This window comes from Schistocerca cancellata, chromosome 9 (assembly GCF_023864275.1).
Source record: "Schistocerca cancellata isolate TAMUIC-IGC-003103 chromosome 9, iqSchCanc2.1, whole genome shotgun sequence".
Classification (NCBI taxonomy): domain Eukaryota; kingdom Metazoa; phylum Arthropoda; class Insecta; order Orthoptera; family Acrididae; genus Schistocerca; species Schistocerca cancellata.
The window spans coordinates 80,472,872-80,495,187 of record NC_064634.1 but is presented as its reverse complement, the minus strand read 5'-3'; the positions used below and the strand labels follow the sequence as shown (position 1 = coordinate 80,495,187).

At 41.7% G+C, this 22,316-nt stretch overlaps 1 protein-coding gene and 1 long non-coding RNA gene across 3 annotated transcripts in view; one reads left to right on the top strand and one right to left on the bottom strand.

Moving 5' to 3' along the window:
* LOC126100925 (serine protease inhibitor I/II-like) overlaps window positions 1–12,650 on the top strand; it is a 91,465-nt gene extending 78,815 nt beyond the window's left edge. Inside the window, exons 1-5 of one of the 2 annotated variants that reach the window (XM_049911589.1) lie at window positions 1,105–1,250; window positions 4,396–4,497; window positions 6,179–6,328; window positions 10,531–10,650; window positions 12,469–12,650. In XM_049911589.1, coding sequence (XP_049767546.1) covers window positions 1,178–1,250; window positions 4,396–4,497; window positions 6,179–6,328; window positions 10,531–10,646 — 441 coding nt within the window. In that variant the 5' untranslated portion in view covers window positions 1,105–1,177 and the 3' untranslated portion in view covers window positions 10,647–10,650; window positions 12,469–12,650. Of the gene's footprint in view, window positions 1–1,104; window positions 1,251–4,395; window positions 4,498–6,178; window positions 6,329–10,530; window positions 10,651–12,468 lie in introns of those variants that run through there. The other variant, XM_049911591.1, reaches the window with a different exon arrangement.
* Window positions 7,667–21,308, bottom strand: LOC126100927 (uncharacterized). Its single transcript, XR_007522231.1, has 2 exons — window positions 21,260–21,308; window positions 7,667–8,736 (listed from the first exon to the last, which is right to left on the bottom strand). It is a non-coding gene; the product is annotated as an uncharacterized LOC126100927 (long non-coding RNA).
* Window positions 21,309–22,316: the final 1,008 nt, after the last annotated feature.

The following is a 22,316-nucleotide window of genomic DNA, read 5'->3' as shown; positions in this document are numbered from 1 at the left end:
TTTATTGGCTTTCATCTAATAAACTCTTCTCATGACTCTATGCATTCTGTTCAAATTATCTAAGTACATTTCTGGTAGCCAAATTATAACGATATCCATTATCCATCATCATTGTTAAGACCAGGTACAGCTGTAAAATTTTCTATTTGCTAAAAGGAAATTTCCTTTGCATTTAGGAAATAGAAAATTTTTCGACTATCGCGAATCTTATCACTGATAATGAACATCAACAGTTGTGTACGTCCCGCCAACAAAACTTTCTGTTATAATGACATCAGGAAGCTACAAAATTTTTATTTCTTCACCCTGAATTAGGATTCATTTGCTACTTGCCAAATGTTCAGATCAAATAACGTTGGGGACAGACTACAATCGTGTCTTACTCCCATCTCAACTAACGTTTACCTTCCATGTCTTACGGCTCTTACAACTGTTGTCTGGCTTCTGTACAATTTGTGCAGAATTTTCCCCTCGACATTTTTTCCCCCGATACCACCAACATTTCAAAATTGTGTATTCCATGCAACATTGTTACCAGAATATTTAGATTCATGTATCAGGTATGGACACAAATTTCTCCCAGTATATATTAACTTTATGTTAGCTGGTTGTTCCACGGATACGTAAGTCAGATGTCTACTGGATACATTTTTCTAAGAATAATATTGTTATTTTATTTACGGATGTCTGTAAAAGGTCTATTTTCTAACTGAAGGCTTTTCACATGCAGTGTATGCTGGAGCTTTAGATCATCGTCTCTTAAACAAAATTAATGGATCTAATAATTTCACTGAAAAAAACATGGAACAAATGGCATTAATCGGAAAAAGGGCTCTGTCGAATAGTCCACTAACATTCTATTTACTCTTTTGAAATATAAAAAGTTTCTGACGTCAAACTCAAGGGGGGAATCACCACTCGTGACCTGTATCACAGTAAGTACAGATAACATGAAGGAGTACAGTGCTCGGTGATCATTCTGCGAAACTACTCAGCGCAACAGGTCGCTGGAATTCCCAGAAATGAAACACTGCTGGCTCGCGAAAAATAAACGTAGGGGTTCGGTGGTGGGGACCAGGAGTGGACTGGAGTGGTATATAAACACGCGTGGGATGCCCGGTCGGCAGTCGTATTCGCCCAGCATTAGCGGCAGCAGGCAGAAGCAGCAGCAGCAGATATGAAGGTCACACTAGCGATAGCAGCGGCGGCCTTGTTCGTCGTCATGGCAACCACAGTGGACGCCGCCTCGGGTGAGTCTCACTGCGATTGTGAGGCGTCAAGATAATTAATCATTTCGGATTTCCATTCTGGTACCGTTTAAGCAGTGCTGCTCCTGCCGTTTCCACAGAGAAACAAATACAATCGACGCCCCCCCACTGTATAGATGTATCTCACCAAGTGAGGTGAGCATTGACTGAAGCAGTAGAGCTTGTGCGTATCCGGGTTAAAATCACCCTTCACCTCTGCATAAATCATTTTATGAGGGCTGCAGATTGGGTCCTAAAATAACAACTCATCATCATCGCATTACAGCAGCGCTTTGGCAATGCAGCGATCCACCTCTCCCTCGCCATCATCAATATTAGGTTGTAGTTGTAGCTGTTGCAGTTCTTTCCACTCAGAACAGTTCACAATATGGATGTTCTGGGCCTGCCTTTTGATACTCTTTGCCCAGTACATTTTTCGCAAACTATTTTTATGAAGTTTTTATGTCAATCATAAAATGTATGATTGGAATATCAACCAGCCACAAATATCATTTAAAAATGTTAATTTAAATCAGGCGATTTGCGGTTACGGATTTATTGCAAATCCACGTTCACATGTCTCTTCCAGATATCTTTCTTTCCTGCTGGGACCTTGTTTTGTACTCGTTTCTAGACTGAAGACTGTAGCAAAGATGGTTCTTGATTTGGTAACTTAAGAGAAATTTTTATCTTTTTAAGTTCATGGAATGATTTTAAACGTAGTAAAACATGAAATGTGCCTCTAACATATTTACTGTATATTTCTGTGCCACTAATTCGTTTTGTATATGAGTTACGCATTTTAAAGCAAAGCTTTCCAATGCGTTCACAGTTTTATTGACGTTCATCACTATTATTTACTGTATTTTTAGCTTGAATCCATATAGCATTTTCATTTTGGTTGCATCCGTCTACTGTTACCTTCGAATTTTCATTGCAATTGTATATGTTGATTCAAAAGTCATGTCCCATGGTACAAATGGGGAGAAAAAGAATTCCACTGAGAAACTTTCAGAGATGATAGTACGGACAAAAACAAGAGAAAATGGCTAATAAACATAGACTGTTGAATGCATACATTAGGAGCTATGAGCACTTCTGCATCTTCGATACTGCAAAAACCTATTCTACCGCCGCATCTTTTTCTTCCATATTTTGAGAGGCGTTGGTAGGAACCAAAACGAGATAAAACATGTCCACTAGACAAGGGCTCTAAAGGGGGTATTTCTCACACTAGAGCGTTATGAAACCCTATAGGACAGTTACCGCTGAAGATACACGCCTCCATGTGATTTAAATGTCATCAGTTTAGAATTCCGTGAAATCTTTATTCTTATAGGAAATATTTTGCGTTTTAATTCATTCTTCGTGGTATTTTTCGGGATTTCCTAAAAGAAGTAATCGTTACTCTTAAGTAATTTGGAATTTTCGCGCTTAATGCATGGATTCTACAAACACTATAAAAACGACGATTACTTTCACCATAATATGTGTGAGACATAAACGATTCTTAAAATGTTTTCCGAAGAATGAAATCGTCAGACAAACAGCCACGGATCTTTCTTTGGTATGCGGTACACACAACAACCCAACGGGAACGTGCGGCAAACTCCCCTAGCTCTTGTTACGATAAAATTTTATGCAACAAAGAATGAGTCAGGGTGTTTGCGAATGGTCTTTCACTACGACGCTCTTACAATATTCTTACTTAAGCAGTTGATCTGAAGAATCTTCATCTTGTTCCGAAATCTTTTGTTGATCAGTTTATCGTGTAGTCAAAAAATTTAAAACCGGAGTGATACAAAGCAGCATTATTGGGAAGTTTAATGTTTCTTTTATTTTCTACTTTTATTTTTATTTCTTTTATATCACAGTTCATAACACATCTTCGTACTTCCACGTTGCGAGAGAATGATACTGAAACTGATATGAACTAGTTAGCATGGAGTGTTATTACAACAAGAAATCGACCGACGCTACAATCAAAGGAAAGTTGACTACGGGGAACTGCACCAATTCGTTCGGTAAAACCGCCATTAAAGAAACCGTGTGTTCGCTACAGATGATAGTCATACAAATCATTCCGAATTACATACGTCTAAGATATTTTCAAAAAAGTGTTAACGATGAATGGATTTAAAAAAAGATGAGAACCGTAACTGTATTGAGAGAGGTCTCATTTGCTACATCAGTGGAAATATCATCAGTTGGACTAAGACGAGTAGTTCAAGAAACGTCAAGTTGAGTACGGGAAATCCACGAACATATCCAACGCCTAATTTATTTGTACAGTATATTTTATAACTAGTCTACATAAACATTTTTTTCATCTTAATCTTATTTGTGGAGACGGGTTTGTGAATGCACGTCCAAGTGCATGAAAATCACATTACTGCATTCGTTATTGTTACGAAAGTCGTATTCCTGATGCTTGAATCCTGTATTGACACAAAAATTAAAAGCTCGGTGGGCATCTGTGCCACAAGGAGCCATTTGCATGTTTAAAAGCTAAGCTAAATGAGGCGTCATTCATCATTTGGTTTTGCAGTTCTTCCAGATGCAGGGCCTGCTGACAAAATTATAAAATTTCAGGTGCACCTGTTGTTGAGACAATTGCCTTTGATATAAACCCAAACACGTTGCACGCCCTTTGTGGCATTGTTGTCGGATTCTTAAAGGGCTTATTTCAATAGTGGTACAAGTCCATTTTTGTTCATTGTGAGATACATAGTCCTAAAGCTAAATGAGCGCTGAAAAATCTGCAGTTGAGACACCAGAAATATTCAGGTATATATACTTCAATATTTCTGGTATCTCAACGCTTTCTGGTATTTCAGCGCTCATTTAACTTTAGGACTCTGTATCTCAGAACTTGTGCCATTATTCAGTAGAAAATGAAGCATGTTCTTCAGTAGAGAATTATTTTTAGGGTGTTCTCAGCAAGTTTCTTTGTCTGAATAGTTGCATGCTGAATGCATATGCATGACCGAAATCATCATGTTGCCCCATGAAAAGTAAGTAAGGAAACATAATGTAATGACGTTCCCGTCAAAACCACAGAACGCTTCTTGACAGCTACAAAGATGAATATTAAATCCTGTCTGAGACAGTAAACACATTTTCATTTGCTGCTTGGTTTTTGTTCTAGAGTGTACTCCAGGAGCCAAGAAGAAGGAAGACTGCAACACTTGTACGTGCACTGCAACAGGCGTCTGGGCCTGCACGCGCAGGGGATGTATTACGAAGAGAGGTAAGCGGCTGTCTGCTTCATTTGAGAGTTTCCTCTGTAGTTTAACGAAATACAGGTGTCGAGCAATAATTGTGTTGACATTGTTCAATAATTTTTCGTCCATTATAGTGTAGAATGCAAGGTGTAATAAAACATACAGTGTAGCATGCAACGTGTCATGAAACGGTACGGACAAACATCAAAGTGTTGCAAAGGGTCTCATGAGTAACAAATTCAGTGCAGGAACCCCAACGTCGATTCAGGGCGTTGAACTCACAGGGGCTGATAAGAGAGGTTATGGCAGCTAACGTCAGATCGCTGGTGGGCCCGTAATCAGGACTTCGTGCAGTGGAACTGTTGTTTGTTATTCAGTGTTGACGAATGACTTCCACAAAGTAAAATGGATACGATAGAGGTGAGTCCTGCACAGATAACCACTGGCCCCTACATTTACAACGCTCTGTAGTGTCATTGGATGACAGTTCCAAACACGGGATTTTATTAATGGTTTCTTTCAAATACAGGTTGTGCAAAATGAGACTGACGCCGAACATATTTCTATGTCTAACACGCAACTCACGTTTGTTAATGAATAGGAGAACTGCCCACCACAAAAAATTTTGGAAACGCGATTTAGGTGCGCCAATTACGTACTGTCACATGTCTGTGAATGCGCATCTCCCACACGCTCTGTCGCGAGTATTTCACAGCGTCGTTACGTCTAAGTGGGTGAGAGGAACATACATGCTTAGTGACCATTTGAACGTAATATCAAACGGTGCTCATGATAAAACGACGCATGCTCATTTTCGAGTATTATACGAATCAGAATTTGTGTAAAACGTGTGTGGGAACAGTTTAAGCAATGGTTGAAGAGAGGCGCTTTGCAAAACCTCCAGCAAAGCCTGCAGTGCCTAAACTTAGTGGTAAAATGAAACAGGGTCTGTAGCGAAGTGCCAGCCTCTCTTTGGCACCTGGTTCTTTGGACGACGCTACACGTTTTACGGTACCGATACTGTTCCCACTTCCGAATTTTTTTTTAGACCGAAGAAGTTGTTCTATGAGCAGAATTTTCAAAATGACGAAAGTGTATAGACAGCCCACAAACACGAGTTGCTATTTCAAGCGGGCGACTTCTATAAAGAGGAAGCTGCGCCATCAGCGTTAAGAATGCCTCAGTCATCTATGTCTACATCTGCTTATGTACTCGCTAGCCACCGTATGGTGCATTGCAAAGAGTACAAAAAAAAAAATACAGAAAAAACTGACTGCCTGTATGGCTCCTTATACACTCTACTTTCTCTTCACTAAACGTACGTTGGCGGCGCTAGAATCATTATCGAGTCAGCTGCAAATGCTGGTTCTCTAAATTTTCTGAATATTGATCCGCTAAAAGAACGTAAGTGGTGAATTTGATAACACAAAGATTGTTGGATCTGCCGCAACAAATGTTTCCCTGTACCTATATTTTCATTCTGTTTGTTCCAGGAAATTTTTTTTATTGTACGTTCTTTTGTACATAGTTTCAGTACAAACTGGAAAGAAATGCAGGCAAATTAAAGAAGAAATTGTGTATCGTAAATATAGGATAATGTTAATGAAGAAGGAAAACTGAGTGACTTGTCTGTCTACGTATACAGCCACATTTTGTAGAGGCTTCCCGGTTCCCTGAACATGAGCTTAATGTATTGTCGCTTCACAGAGGCAGAGGAGTCGCCCATCGTGAAACGGGAAGCCCAGAGCTGTACACCCAACACGACCTTCAAGAAGGACTGCAACACGTGCACGTGCAACAGCAGTGGAACGTCCGCAATCTGCACCCAGCTGGGATGTCTCAGCCGCGGCCGCAGACGTGAGTCCATCTCTCTCTCTCTCATTTCCGTTCTTCTCACTGTGCTTTTCTTTGAGTTACAGCAGTTCTTCCCGTGTATGGCTCTAATTTTAATGAATTGTGTTACTTGGCCGTGACACATCATGCGAATGTTACTTTCGTCCCTGAGTTTTACACAATAGTGAATTACCGGTAACTGTGCTGCCGTACAGTTCTCGTACTTTTGTTTCCGATCTCATCAGGAGGAATAACAAGCAGACTTTCACTAGCTTTAAATGCTTATGCTTATTCAGAATACTGACCTAAGACACAACACTTACAGAGCAGGTCAAATGAAACTAATTAACGACGTGGCGTGGTGGCTGGTGGATTGCGAATCTATAGCTGTGTAGTTGAATAGAATTCCGCAGACGACACGAATGTAGAGCGACTCAACAGTAAATGAATCGCACCGTTGTTGACCAACGTGGTACAATTGAACTGCAAGTAATAAATAAACTCTGCCTGCCATTGTTTTCTCTACAATCAGATTAAAGAGACCTCAACTGAAAATCATTTTTTCCCCTGTACCGTGGAGGTAGTGGATCTGTACTGCATGGGCTCAGTTGCCGAAAAAAAAAATAAACTGCTTAATGATAGGACTAGGGGTAGACTATAGACCAGTAACAGACGGGCAATATTAATTAAATTTCATATATTCACAATGAAGCACAAAAATGAGAGGCAATCTCGTTACATAGAGTGGGATTTTGCCAACCCAAAATTTTACCGTACAGCTCTCCGCGTGCTTGATAATTAGGAATCCAGAACGAAAGCAATGTGCCATGAGTAATTACAAATTGCGAGCACGCAGACAGGGACAGTGAGACAAAGTTTACCTCCCTAGTGATTTTGATTGAGAGCGACTACTCCCTCGCAGTGTATTTGCAGTTTAACAGTGGACGAATGTGCTATGAACATTTTATTGCGAATGTCCTGACAAAAGGTGAACGAAATTGTATCGTGAAAAAGGCAGCAACCACAACAATAGTGGTAGTCACAAAGTGATGCTTACCAAGGACAGCAGCGAACTGAGGCCAAGAGGTCGTCTCTCAGCAGTAACCTCTAAACCCACACAGCTGTGTGCTTCCTGCGATAGCAAATGTTCACTGCAGCCAACTTAACTGTGGGCGGAGATGAGGTTCTTCGCTTACGCCTTCTGCAGATGGGCAGTTGGTGGTCCTGAGGTGGTGCCAGCTCTCTGTGAACAAGGTTATGGTTAGCGTCCCTCTGCGCTGCTGTTCCCTTGATTTGGTTTTGAAACTAACGGAGACTGGAACTTCTACAGATTTACGTGATCTTGAGTATTTTTGAATTACATGATTGGTGACCAAGAAAATTTCCTATAAGTTTGCAAGCTCCAGCAGAAGCGATTTTACAGGATAAGCGTAGTGTGAAGTGGAAACAGAAATTCAGATGTAAAGTGTGTAATATATCGAACATCTGTTGTTTGAAGAAGTTCTGGCAGTGGAAGCAAATGCACAAGAAAATGTAGATCACAACTGCAATGCTCTTCTGTGTGAATAGTAGCACACAAGTCATTTCGTTTATTACATTGTAATGTGCAAACAAGCAGTAAAACCTGAGGTAAAACGACTTAGAAGACACAAATCTCTGTGAGGTGTAAATAATGGTGTTCACATACAAAACTGTTTTATTTATATAAAGAAGAGTGTATGTATATTCCAGAACGCCTCCCACATGGCGTGGATCGATTTCAACCAAATGTGAGACTGCAACGTAGGTCTCACAAGTATCAGCACAGAGTGGTTCATAAAATACTAACTGTGACAGTAATCGAGATACAGGCAAATAAGTTTTTTTTTTTTCGTCCCATGAGGTGTAGGCTCCCTGTATGACAGGCGTGTTGTGTGGGAACGCATCAGAGAGCCAAATCTACTTGCTTTGCAGGGCAGCGTACATGTCAGGGGTAAGAAAGAGTGTTCTGGGCCTCAACACATAGGCTGCCCTGTTGTGTTGGAGTCGTATTGGCCTTCTTTATCGACCTGCGTTGCACAGCAGCCTGTACATCAGGGACAAATACATTATTTTGAAGCCCCTGATACGAGCCTGTCCTGTCTGAAAGGCATGTTGTGGGAGTAGCATTAGCTTGCTTTATTGAACTGTACTGTGGGTGCTGTACATGCTGATGAGCGTGGCAGGAACCAGGCTGAAATGGATAGAAGAGAGCGGTATAGTGATGGGGAGTCGAAAATGGATAAAGAGAGGGAAAGAGGGGAAAATGCATGAGGCAGATTGTCGAGGGGTAGGAGGCAGATATGAAAGGTAGAGGGGAGGTGGAGGTGGTGAGAATGGTTCAAATGGCTCTGAGCACTATGGGACTTAACATCTATGGTCATCAGTCCCCTAGAACTTAGAACTACTTAAACCTAACTAATGACACCCAGTCATCACGAGGCAGAGAAAATCCCCGACTCCGCCGGGAATCGAACCCGAGAACCCGGGCGCAGGAGAGGCGGTAAGAGAAATGGAGAGGAGGGTGTGGTCAGAGGGAGGAGGAGGAAGTCATGGTCCGAAAGAGGGGATGTAGGTAATGGGCAAAGACAGGGAGAGGAGACGGATGAAGAGAGAGAGAGAAAGAATGGGGAGGAGGAGACAGATAAAGGTGAGAGACAGATAAAGGTGAATAGGTAAGGTGGACAGATAGAGGCAGAAGCGGAGGACACATATGTGGGTGAAGCGAAGGGGGAAAACTAGTGATTCCATGAAAAGCAAGGTGTTTCCTGCTTGTTCCAGCTGCTTAGCTGAGATAAACAGCCTGAAGCGTATGCTTCACTGGGTGTAAATATGAATCCAGAATTTTCATCGTTTTCTCATTCTTGTGTAATAATAATAGAGTACCACGTCTCCCTGACTCTGTACTCCACACGCCAAATGTTACAAAAAGACACTCAGGTGCAACAAACAGCACGCTAGCACAGGGCAACTGCAGTTTGTCACTCCAGAGAAGCGCTGAATGTATAGCTGCGTTGCCAGCCACTCAGCAACCAGTCACCAACTTATACGGCCTGCCGGTCAGTTTCTTTTGAGTCACACCAAGTGCGGAAGGCCTAATAGTTAAACTAGAATCAGGTTTAGACGGGTGACCCGAACACGCCTATACTTCACTTGCCCTGTCAGCTGAAGCATCTGAGGTGGTCCTCCTACATTTCCTAGCTCCAGGATATTATACCGCTCCAACAATAAAAGTGGAGGACTACGACGAGAATTTATAAAGATTCCTTTCTGTGGTGTAGACGCATTCTTGAATAGTTACTTCCAAAGCCTCGTCTGGCCAAGAAGTTTAAGTTTTCTGTGGGATATCTGCGTATCTTGAGGTGATATCTGGGGTGATTCCCTTCTAAAAATTCGCGTCCGATTCTAACCTCCCGTCATTGTCCATTCTGTTTTTCTGTCTGTTTTCTGTGCTTCCGTACGTGGTATCGATTCTGAAGTTTTTCCGCTTTTTCTCACATTCTGGAGCTTCTGCTCTCTCGGTTCATTCCATGTTCCTGTTCCTTTTTTCTATTTTGAGATCATGCTTCTTCTGTCGATTCTGATCTTCTCTTCTTTCTGTCAATTCTCATCGTCTGCCCTTCTGTTCATGCTGTCCGTTCTGAGCTTATGTTCTTCCTGTACATCCTTAGCTTCTGTTATCTTCTGCCCATTCTCCGCTTCTGCGTCATCAGACGATTCTCAGCTTCTGCTCTTTCTGTACGTTCTAATATTGTTCATTTGCTATCCATTCTGAGCTCTTTGCCTTCTGAACATTTTGCACTTCTGTTCAATCTCTGCGTTCAGAGAATCTGTTCTTCCTGTACAGTCTGAGCTTCTTTTCGCTCTTTCCATTTTCCGCTTCTGTTCTGTCCATTCCCGTCCCACCCAATGTTCTATATGTATTTTATTTTTCGTCGTTCTCATGTCTTATTATATGAAATGTGACAGTTAAAGTATGACATGTTACAGTTGCAGCGCATGTCGCTACTCCTACAAAAGCGTTTCTACAACTGTTTCCTGCTTTATAATAAACACGCATGTAAATTGAAAACTTCTTGCAATAATTGTGAAATGTGCTTCGGTTTTAAGTTCTTTTGTAAAGAAGATAACTTTTTTTACTATGAGGAAAAGCTGTTTTATTGCCCTCAGAGGCAGTTATTTGAATTTTGTTTGATATTGTATTGCAGAGGTGAACTGCACCCCAGGAACGACCTTCAAGGACAAGTGTAACACCTGCCGCTGCAGTTCCAATGGCAAGAGCGCCGCCTGCACCTTGAAAGCGTGTCCCCCTGGCTCGTATTAACCAGGTACGCATCCACTCCGTTTGACGTTCGCCTTTGCGAATGTCAGATCTAAACAAGTTAGGGTTTTAATGCTACAATTAAGGCTGTCACGCCCAATTTTACGTCAGCATAGCTTCCGAACTGAAAAGTCGCGCTGGGTGTGTGAGACTTCTTTACCAACGTTTCACACCCATCTGTGGAAGGCTTCAGAGACCAGAGTTAAACGAAGTGAAATACAAATGGTGAATTTGCATTAAGAGAATAGCGTCTGACTTACTTTTAATTGACAATGATGTCACTGGCCAAAGGTTATCACACATTAAGTGTCACATGACGTATGTTTGTGAGTCACATTCCACTCATAGAGCACTAGTGAACTCAGAGGACCTTGAGGTTTGCCAGTTTCTGTCTCTGAATGTATCTCCCTCAGATGGAGACAAAACGTTAGTAAACATATTCATACGTCGACTATGTCCTCTGAAACACGACGTTTTAACTGTTCTTTGAGATGCTGGCCTAGGCTGTTTACAGTGCTGCAAGTTCTGTAGTCCCTATTTTATCGACAAAAACTCTAAATACCAAATAACTGTAGACTTAGTGTGTGTGTGTGTGTGTGTGTGTGTGTGTGTGTGTGTGTGTGTGTGTGTGTGTGTGTGTGAAAGAGATAGAGAGAGAGAGAGAGAGACAGTGCGTGAGTGAGTGATTGAGTGTGTGAATGTGGGTATGAGTGAGTGTGTGGGTGTGAGTGTGAAATGAGGGAATAAGCATGTGTGTGAGTGTGAATGAGTGAGTGGGTGTGTGTGTGACTGTGGATGTGAATGAGTACTTTAGTAATTTATATTTCGACTTAGGCCTTTCACCTTAATTTATTAATAAGATTTTATAGTGGCCTAAAATATAGAAATAATTACACTTACATATAGCACATTTCATTCTCATAGTTTCTTATTGTACTGGTGTGTATATTTAAGGGCAATGGAGATGCCCCGTATCATACTGAGACAAACTGCAAATGGCTAAATATAAATTGCATTTTTTTCAATCTTAGAAGCATCTTTGTCTCAAAATTACTGCACTATTAGTAGTAACAGAGGAAAGATAAATTTATCAAAGATTTTACTTACATGTTCTTCATACTGATATTTTCTATTCCAGTGTAATAAATAACCCAACATTTTTTTAAATATTAAAAAACTAATTTCCGGCTAAGACTCCATGGAAGATGAAACTAATGAGGCCTTGACTCAATAAACATCGTCATGGGTGTCACTAGTGTGAAAAAGGCACGAAATACTAGCTATTGAGAGAACACCTTACTATTCTTACAACGATTCATTCTGTGCGTTCCTCAATCTTTATTATTTATTTATATGCCTTTTTAAATAGTTGATACTTTCACAATCATGGCACTGTCCTGTACTTCCTATTTAAATATAACGTTGCTTCATTTTTAAATCTCAAGGTAGCGAGGGTGGAGGAAATGGACAGGGACTGGGGACTGTGGGCCGGCCGTGAGGCGTGCAGAGATAGTCTTCACAATTGCAGTAACATTGCATCCCGGATGACGCAGGTATTAAGCACTGCCTAGTGAGCAGGAGATACCGGCTTCGAGTCACGGTTTGGGAGACATTTTCACTCGTCCTCGCTGATTCCGCGTAATGTGCCGATGCAACTGACATTTGTAATCCCTTCACTTCTCTCTCCGTCGTCCCCCCCTCTACCTATAATTTTCATATGGTGTAGATATTATTGATGCTGGTTAAAATTACTAACAGATCCTAACTTAATCTGAATGAAATGTTCCTCATACTGGCATGTGAATGTTTTGATTTTTCTTTTCAGCGTTCCTTCGTGAAGGTGACTGATTGTCCGAGAAGTTCTCTGCGGTTAAATGGAAATAACGCCATTCCTGTGATGCAGAATCTCTGCAGCGAATTATTTTCATCTATTTCCAATTTGTCTTTTGTAATTTTCTTATCGTCTTCAAACATGAAAAATAAACATAATGATTGTAACCCATGTAATACAGAGTTTGTTTCACGGCCACCACTTTACCTCCATTTCATTTAAATGCAGTATTTCTATGTTTCAATTTTCTTTTTCTGTTCATTTCTTCGTAAAGTTATTATTTTTCTTTTTACAGTAATCAACAATACAATGGTCTACTTCTGTATGCTAATATTATACTGTCCGCACATGTTCGAAGGCTTCCACACCCTTCTGCTACCTGGGTGAGCTGTGGTGTTGGACTTCTAATTGACGTCCTTTATACTACACGCCAGGACGTATTGAGTTGCGCAGAGAGTGAATGATATGTTTGCAGATTTTCACACTTGTAGAGACAAATATCGAGCTTGTTTAGTATCTTTGCCTCGGTAATATGAACAGTTACACTGTTTGATCAAAAGTATCCGGACAGTTACACTGTGTGATCAGAAGTATCCGGACGCCGGGCTGAAAATGACTTACAAGTTCATAGCGCCCTCCATCGGTAATACTGGAATTCAATATTCAGCCCTTTGCCTTGATGACAGCTTTCACTCTCACAGGCATACGTTCAATCAGGTGCTGGTAGGTTCTTGGGAAATGGCAGTCCATTCTACACGGAGTGCTACACTGAGGAGAGATATCGATGTCAGTCAGTGAGGCCTGGCACGAAGTCGGCGTTCCGAGACATCCCACTGATGTTCTATAGGGTTCAGGTCAGGACTCTTTGCAGGCCAGTTCATTACAGGGAAGTTATTGTCATATAACCACTCCGCCACAGGCCGTACATAATGAACAGGTGCTCAATCGTGTTAAAAGATGCAATCGCCATCCCCGAATTGCCCTTCAATAGTGGGAAGCAAGAAGGAGATTAAAACATCAATATATGCCTGTACTGTGATAGTGCCACGCAAAACAACAAAGGACGCAAGCCCCCTTCATGAAAAAGACGACCACACCATAACGCCACCGCCTCTGAATTTTATTATTGACGCTACACAAGCTGGCAGATGACGCTCACCTTGCTATCGGATCGCCACATGGTGTACCGTGATTCCTCACTCATCACAACGTTATTCCACTGTTCAATCGTCTAATGTTTACGCTCCTTACACCAAGCGAGGTGTCGTTTGGCATTTATCGGCGGTCGACAATGGAATCCAAGTCTTCTCACCTCCCGCCTAACTGTCATAGTACTTGCATTGGACCCTGATGCAGTTTGGAATTTCTGGGTGATGGTCTGGAATGCTGTCTGCCTGTAACACATTATCACCCTCTTCAACTGTCGGCCGTCTCTGTCAGTCAACAGACGAGGTCAGCCTGTACGCTTTAGTGCTGTACGTGTCCCTTTACGTTTCCACTTCGCTATCACATCGGAAACAGTGCACCTAGGGACGTTTAGGAGTGTGGAAATCTCGCGTACAGCCGTATGACACAAGTGACACCCAATCACCTGATCTCGTTCGAAGTCCGTGGGTTCCGTGTAGCGCCCCATTCTGCTCTCTCACGGCATCTAATGACTAATGATGTCGCTGGTATGGAGTACCTGGCAGTAGATGGCAGCATAATGCACTTAATATGAAAAACGTATGTTTTTCGGGGTGTCCGGCTACCTTTGATCACATAGTGTATATCACGAACCAAATAAGTCAAAATTTGTACGATTCGTAGTCATAAGGTATAGGAGACTTTCCATTCCGTCTTAGGAAAAGCTGATTCTTGGAACTACGAAATGTGTCCATCTAAAATGAACAGTAATGCATGATCTAGTAACCATGGCCTATGCATCTATACAGGGCGAAGATAACGCTTAAAAAATATTAAACAAATCGGATGGGTGACAATAATGAGAAGTGAACTGGGGTCTCAGCATTAACCTGAACATTTTTTTTCGTAATATTATTTTATTGGCTCCTAGATACACCAAAACAGCTACCGCAGGCCTTCCAAAAATTGTTAAGTAATTTAATACACCAAATTACACTCACATTAACGATAACACTTCAATAAGTATATTGGAGAAAAGGAATCTGCCGTTTAAGTTAAACTGGTTTCTGAATAAACAAAATTAACACACACACACACACACACACACACACACACACACTCACTCACTCACGCACACACAAACACACACACACACACATGCAAGCAAGCATAAACCGATCGATTATATTTTACTGCCAACTTTTAACAAGTATACCTCAAGCTATTTATAAGTTCATAGTTGTCCAATGATCATGTATTCGATTAATGGTGCAGAAAACGTTCAAGCAGGTCTCTTTTCATTGCATATTAGGAACTGCAGCCTACGTACTCAACTATTTGCTGGATGTATTCCATTATTTGTCTTCCTCTACAGCTTCTCACCGTCCACAGCCTCTAGTACCGTGACAGTTATTCCTTATTCTCTAACGTCTTGACACATATCCTATCGTCCTGTCCCTAGGTTTTGGTAGTGCTTGCTATGTGTTGCCGTTATCGCGCATTCTGCGGAGAATCTCCTCATTCCTTACCTTATTAGTCTACTAATTATCAACATTCTTCTGTAACACCAAATGTCAAAAGCTTCGATTCTTTCTGTTCTGGTTTTGTCGCAGTTCATGTCTCAATAGCAACAAAGTGGTTCTGAATAATGGCCTGCCACAGGGTTCGGCACCAGGACCTACTCTTTTCAGTCTGTATGTTGCCGACATGCCAGACACAAAATCACGTAATTTTGCGTATGCGGACGACCTGGACATCGGGTATGAGAGTAAACATTTAACGACCTCGGCAAAATCCTGAATGCAGACCTGGAAGTACTGAACACCTACTACTCCAAGTGACATCTATTATGACGTCTCCTTCTAACTGTCGGCTTGTACCAGGGGAGCAAGGACAGGATGTTGTTTGGTGGCCGTTACCCTCTTTTTATAACACAATCTGCATTGATAATTAACTGGGATTTCTATTCATAAGAATAGAAAATTAGTTAACTCAAGGTAGTTGTTGTGATACAAGCTCCCCCGTTAGCCTCATTGCTGATGAAGTACAAAGTCCGCTATGTACTATTCTGGTCGCTATGTGCTGCCCGTCTCTGAGGTAGCGGCGTGGCTAAATGCTGTTGTGTCTCCCACTAAGCTGTGACTGATGATAGACCGGAGCTCACTCGGCCCTCACAAAACCACCAGCACCATAGTGCATCCTTACAATAAAGATACAAAAAGAAAACGACAACTCTCTATGAATGGCCAAAGCATCAGGCAGGAGGATAAGCCTAAGCACTTGGGAATGAGATTAGATTTCACGCTAATGTATACCCCACATCTAGAAGTTCCAAAACAGAAACTAAAATCCCATAATGCTATCCTGTCAAAACGTTGGCGTAAATTCAGCACGGTGAGTAGTTTAACAGCTCAATGTATAACTGGTTGTGGACGCCAATACCTTCTACGTTGTTCCTTTGAAGTCCCTGTTGTTTGCTGGTCGGGTGAAGCGGAGGTTATCTTGTCAGTGGGTCCGTTAACTGTCTGTCGGTTGGGTTGTCGTCGGACCGACAATGGTTGGGCCGACTGCCTGTTTCACCTAAGCGAGCGTTAGTGTTTGAATTCCAGGCCGACCCTCGGAACTTCTGAGCGCCCTTGGATGTACTGCCTTTTCTTGTTTGTTCTTGTTGTTTGTACTTGTATGGCTTGTATCCGATTGTTAGATTAAGGTTGTTTTGCCTTAAGGCATCAGATGGTTTGGGCCTTCAGCTTAATTTAAAAACTGTTTTACATAAAGCCTTTGGCATTTTTTAAAATTAATGTTACTGAGTCTTAAGTGTCGGGCCTTCAACCGATTTGAATTTAAGTTGTTTTGCTCTTAAAGTGTCAGATTCTTTGGGCCTTCGGCCGATTTTAAATTAAAGTTGATCTGCTCTTAAGCTGTCACATGGTTTGGGCCTTCAGCCTAATTTGAGAACTGTTTTACGTAAAGCCTTCGGCATTTTTAAAATTAATGTTATTGAGTCTTAAGTGTTTAGCCTTCAGCCTATTTTAAATTTATGTTGTTTGCTCTTAAAGTGTCAGATTCTTTGGGTCTTCAGCCTACTTAAGGAACTGTTTTAAGATAAGGCTTTACCTTTTAAATTTATGATTTTGGTTGAGCTTTATTATTGGGTTTCAGCCGTTTTTAAATTAAAGTGCTCTTGCCCTTAAGGCATGAGGTTGTACGGTGCATTCAGCCGCTAATCAAGCAGATAATTAAAGCTGTGTTTTTTTAAAATATTTCTTGGCTCTTATAAAGTTTGATCAAATAAAAGGTTGTATGTTCGAGTGTAACTGACAGACGCTTATTTTGGCCCCTTTCCACAACTTAAACTACCTGTCCTGTCCTGCGGGTTTAGCAGGGGGTCTCAAATATGTCGAACTTACATAGAAAGGATTGCAAACAGCACATTTTTGATAGAATCTCTCCGTGTCCTAATGCTTCTGACATTCACAGTTGGGCACTCGAGGAAGTTAAGATTGCTCATGATGATACAGAACGAAAAGTGCTCCTGCCGTAGCACAAAAACAGGCGGATACGTCCTGGGCAGAGTGAGGGGTGTAAAAGAAAGGAATTGGCTTTTCGACTTACCTGGCAGCTACAATGACATTTAAATCAAAATATCACAACATATTCGCTATTTTTTACTAGTTACCACTATTACCCATGTCATGTAATATAATGAAACGCGTCAAGTGAAGTAATATGATACATGATATAATCCCCCCAGAAACAAATCCACCTCCAGAAATTTTATCTAAAGAAAAACTAATTTAGTTATTACATGTACACTCTTCAACTTCTGATATTACATACCGTTTACTATGTCTGGCGAAACATCTGGACTTTGGGGACAGGATCAGTGGATTTAGCCTATAAAAACTGCAAGATGCAGGTGGGCCAACACCTTGCCGCTAAGGAACTCACTACACCGGATAGAAGGGTTAACTCGTAAAAAAAGCACAAATATAACAAGACATTTGTTTTAATTACTGAAGACGCCGGCCGTGAAAGCCTACACGCTATGATAAGATATTTTGATGTAAATGTTTTTGAAGCTGGCAGGTAAGACAAAAGCCAGCTCCTCTCTTTTACAATCGTCACTCTGCCCAGGATGTACTTTCCCTTTTTGTGGTATGATAGGACGATTTTTCATTCTGGTTCCCAACTTTTACTCTAGCATAATTTTGATATTAGACCGCCATAACTTGGCAACCAATGCAGTTTTTTGTCGGGCTACGACTAATCCGGTATAGGTTTTTTTAAATTTTCTTTCCAACTATGATGCTTCTATCTTAACAACGGATCAAGCTTTCACAAAACAGGACGACTATTAATAACATCCATTTGTCTATCTTCTTACAAAATTCACACAAGTTTGAAACGTATAAGTAGCGTATGTTTAAAAAAAAGAACTGAAGCTAACTTGTTTTTTGCATAAATACGATTGAACGTTGACTTTTTAAAGAAAGTTTTCAGTTTTATAGTAAGAATGATTACTCATTTGAATCGAATCACTGCAAACAGTGCCAGTGCAAACACTGTCATTCAATTCACGTAAAAATGAATATGACGTGCTACATCCAACTCGACTTCAAACCATCGTATCATCACGACAAGTAAACACTATTGGATGCAAAAAATTTCCTTTTCATTTCATCCATTTATCTACCTTAATGCAAAGTTTGAACCGAGTCGTACAAGTTTAAAGTATAGAAGTGGCACTCTTCGAAAACCTCCCAGAAAAACGTGTTTTTCGACATGTTTGCACTTGAAATCCAAACGATTTACATAGAAATGGCGCCATTAGCTGAATATAGACTCCAGTACGCTTAGCATATTTTGCATAAGGAATTATTCGATCGGTACAATTTATCTCGGCGCCCGCTCCGGTTCGTCATTCAAACTTCCCGTATATATACCTTAACGTAGCTACAGTAAGACAAAAGATTAAATGACTATACAAATGACTCATGATCCAAACTAAACGAAAAACTTTTCACCCTGACTTCCTAGCTCAACGATTATCAGTTTTCACTTGCATTGCACTCTGGCGTCTCTTTTACGAGATTCAACAATTCCCGATAATGTGACAGTAGTAAAACTTGCACTGGTGGCATCCAAAGATTCAAACACGTTAATGGCTCGGATAGTGACGTTGAAATAGCATACTCTGACTGTGGGATTCGTCATGTACGCATATTCAGTCTGCCGTTAGAAATTTCGAATGGCGTTGTTTTCCGGTGACTACGTCGCTATGGAAGTGCACTTGTAACTAGCTGTTGTGCTGGACGAAAAAACACTCGTCGGTACGGAAATGGGTTTTTAGTTTTACTTGTGGTAAAGGCCGAGTGGGTACTACAATACACAAGTAAATATTGGGTCACTTATCTATAACTTGATCAAGATCAAACACTTAACACTTAAACAACCCACACCCACACGACTGTCTACGTACACTGATGAACATTATGTCCATGGACTTGCTGTGATATAAACCCGTCCAGGCGGTAGCAGCGTCACCTGTCGAGGAATGATTGCTTGTCAGACACTTGCACGGCGCATGTACAAACAGTCTCACTGAGCGTGCTGACCGTGTGTACAATGGGTAAGGCGGGCGATTTGAGGCTCACTGCGACGGCCCGAATACTCGGCAAGAGAATTTCGGAAACTGAAAGACAGGATGGGTGTTCGAGGAGTGCCGGCTGGTGTGGCCGAGCGGTTCTAGGCGCTACAGTCTGGAACTGCACGACCGCTACGGTCGCAGGTTCGATCCAACCTCCGTTATGGATCTGTGTGATATCCTTAGGTTAGTTAGGTTTAAGTAGTTCTAAGTTATAGGGGACTGCTGACCTCAATAGGTAAGTCCCATAGTGCTCAGATCCATTTGAACTTTTTTTTTTTTTCGAGGAGTGCCGTGCTGAGTATTTTCAACGCGTGGCGAAACCGACTGAGGCCACGTCCACAGGTCGTGGGGGCGTGCGGCCACCCCTCATTATAGATGTTGGGTGTCGTTGGCTTGGCATACTGGTAATACAAGACAGGCGTTCAACTGTGGCAGAACTAACATCAGACTTTAATGCTGGGCGGATTACTAGTGTGTCTGAGCACACAGTCTACCGAGCACTGCTAACAATGGACCTCTGCAGCGGACGACCTACGCATGTGCCGATGTTAGCCCCATGACAGGCATCCATGGGTACAGTGGAGCTCGGGCAATCCATAACGGTGGCCAAGGAGTATCGTACACTGGTTGCAGATCACGTACACCCCTTGATAACGATCATGGTACCTGATGGCAGCGGCAGCAAAAAATAAAATTAAGTGTAAACATCATGGCAACAATCGAACCAGCAAACCATTGACTACGTATTTACACTCCCCCAACACTGTTGAGTGAGCCACCCTACCCGCGGTAGTAGTTGCTTAGATATTATACTCATGTGTCAGGAACTTTAGACAGTCATTTCTCTTAATTTTGCCTTTATAATCGGTAGAACTTACGAACCATGTACAAGGACAGGAAAGACAGTCCTCGACAAATTCCATTTGTTTCTAATTAGCCCAGTCAGCCATGGTGCTAACTCAAACGCTTGCAAGGATCTTTGCGTCTCAACTAATAGTTACAGTCAAACAAACCAATAGACAGGGAGAACCGTGGATATGAGCTCGACTGTTGCACGTACCACCCCCGCTCCTGCGTCTGCGCAAGGTGGCCCGTGCGCGCACATTGGAGGCAACCGCAACTTTTCACCGCTGCATGCGCTCCCTTGATTCTACCTGCAACGACGGTGCGCGCCTAGAGCGCCGGGGAAGTCGCACAGCTGTAAACAAACATTTAAGAATTTAAGAGAAGAGTAGGCATTCCACTAGCAGGGGTGTTTTCGAAACAGCTCTGGACGATTTGGGGTAAGTGAGCAGACCTTCTCGTCACAGAACTTCTGGCGGGTATTTGTAGAAAGATATCAGATTTATAGTTTTCAGTTACGTTTGTTCAGCCCATCTACGTTGGGGAAAAGTTTTCGTTTCAGTCTATTTTAGTGTTTTTGGTTTTTCATAGGATCTCTGTTAAACGTTAGGCAGTTCAACTCCCACCATCTATCGTTAACACATTGGTATGTTATGTGCATCTACAAGGAATGTGAAAGAGTAATTCTTTTCCTTTATCAAACACGATTACCTCAGTTCGTCCGCAGTGAGCGCATTTTTTACATTTCACCTCAAAGTTCTGTGATTAGAATTGCCTAATGAACCATTTGACCTTATGTTCATAAATAAAAGCTTGTTATTATGAATTAGGGAAGCTTTCACCATTTGTGCCAAAAAACCTGTGTATTCGAAATACTTTTTCCAACACCACAACCTGTAGGAGACTTTCTATAGTACGCCCATTCGGTATTTAATTAAATCAGGATGGAGTCATATGAGATATGTCATGCACTCCACCAAGTAACTGTACAACACCTGTTTGCACAAACCTTACTCCGTCACGTGTAATAAGATTATCGTTACCATAAGGCTGGTTTTTGTTGTTTCATCCTATCCACTAAATCAGCTAGCAAACAAGATGGCTCTGAGCACTATGGGACTTAACATCTATGGTCATCAGTCCCCTATAACTTAGAATTACTTAAACCTAACTAACCTAAGGGCATCACACAACACCCAGTCATCACGAGGCAGAGAAAATACCTGACCCCGCCGGGAATCGAACCCGGGAACCTGGGCGCGGGAAGCGAGAACGCTACCGCACGACCACGAGCTGCGGACAGCAAACAAGATGATACGGGTGAGGACAGCAAAGGCAAAGAGATGGTTCCAAGTTAACAAAAGTGTTTCAGTCAGCGGCTATCTCTCAGGATAGTAGTAATAACGTAAAAGTCAATTTTCATTTGGTGACTTCCCGCCAAGCTGCCTTATTCACAAGAGTTTTTGTAAAGCAGGAGAATCTGATAATTAATAATAACTGGTTTCAGTCTATTTTATTGTTTTTGGATTTTCTTAGGATTTCCGTTCATGTTAGGCAGTTCTACTTCCACGGTCTATCGTTATTGCTTTTTCACAGTGAACAATAACTAACAAATTGGTATGTTTTCATGTGCATCTACAAGGAATGTGAAAGAGTAATTCTTTTCCTTTATCACACACGATTACCTCAGTTCGTCCCCAGTGAGTGCATTTTTTACATTTCACCTCAAAGTTAAACTGTTGGATGTTCTGTGATTAGAATTGCCTAATGAACCATTTGATCTCGTATTCAGAAATTAAAGCTTGTCATTATAAATTGAGGAAGCGCCTCACCGTTTACGCCAAAAGAACATGTGTATTCGGAATACTTTTTCCAACACCACAATCAGCAAAGTGAGGAAGGATAGGAGACCTTCTATAGTAGCCGGCCGCGGTGGCCGTGCGGTTCTGGCGCTGCAGTCCGGAACCGCGAGGCTGCTACGGTCGCAGGTTCGAATCCTGCCTCGGGCATGGGTGTGTGTGATGTCCTTAGGTTAGTTAGGTTTAAGTAGTTCTAAGTTCTAGGGGACTTATGACCTAAGATGTTGAGTCCCATAGTGCTCAGAGCCATTTGAACCTTCTATAGTAAACCCCATTCAGTATTTAATCACATCAGAACGGAATCATACGCGATATGTCCGAATGCTACATGCGGTCTACCAAGTCACTTTCCAACACCTGTTTGC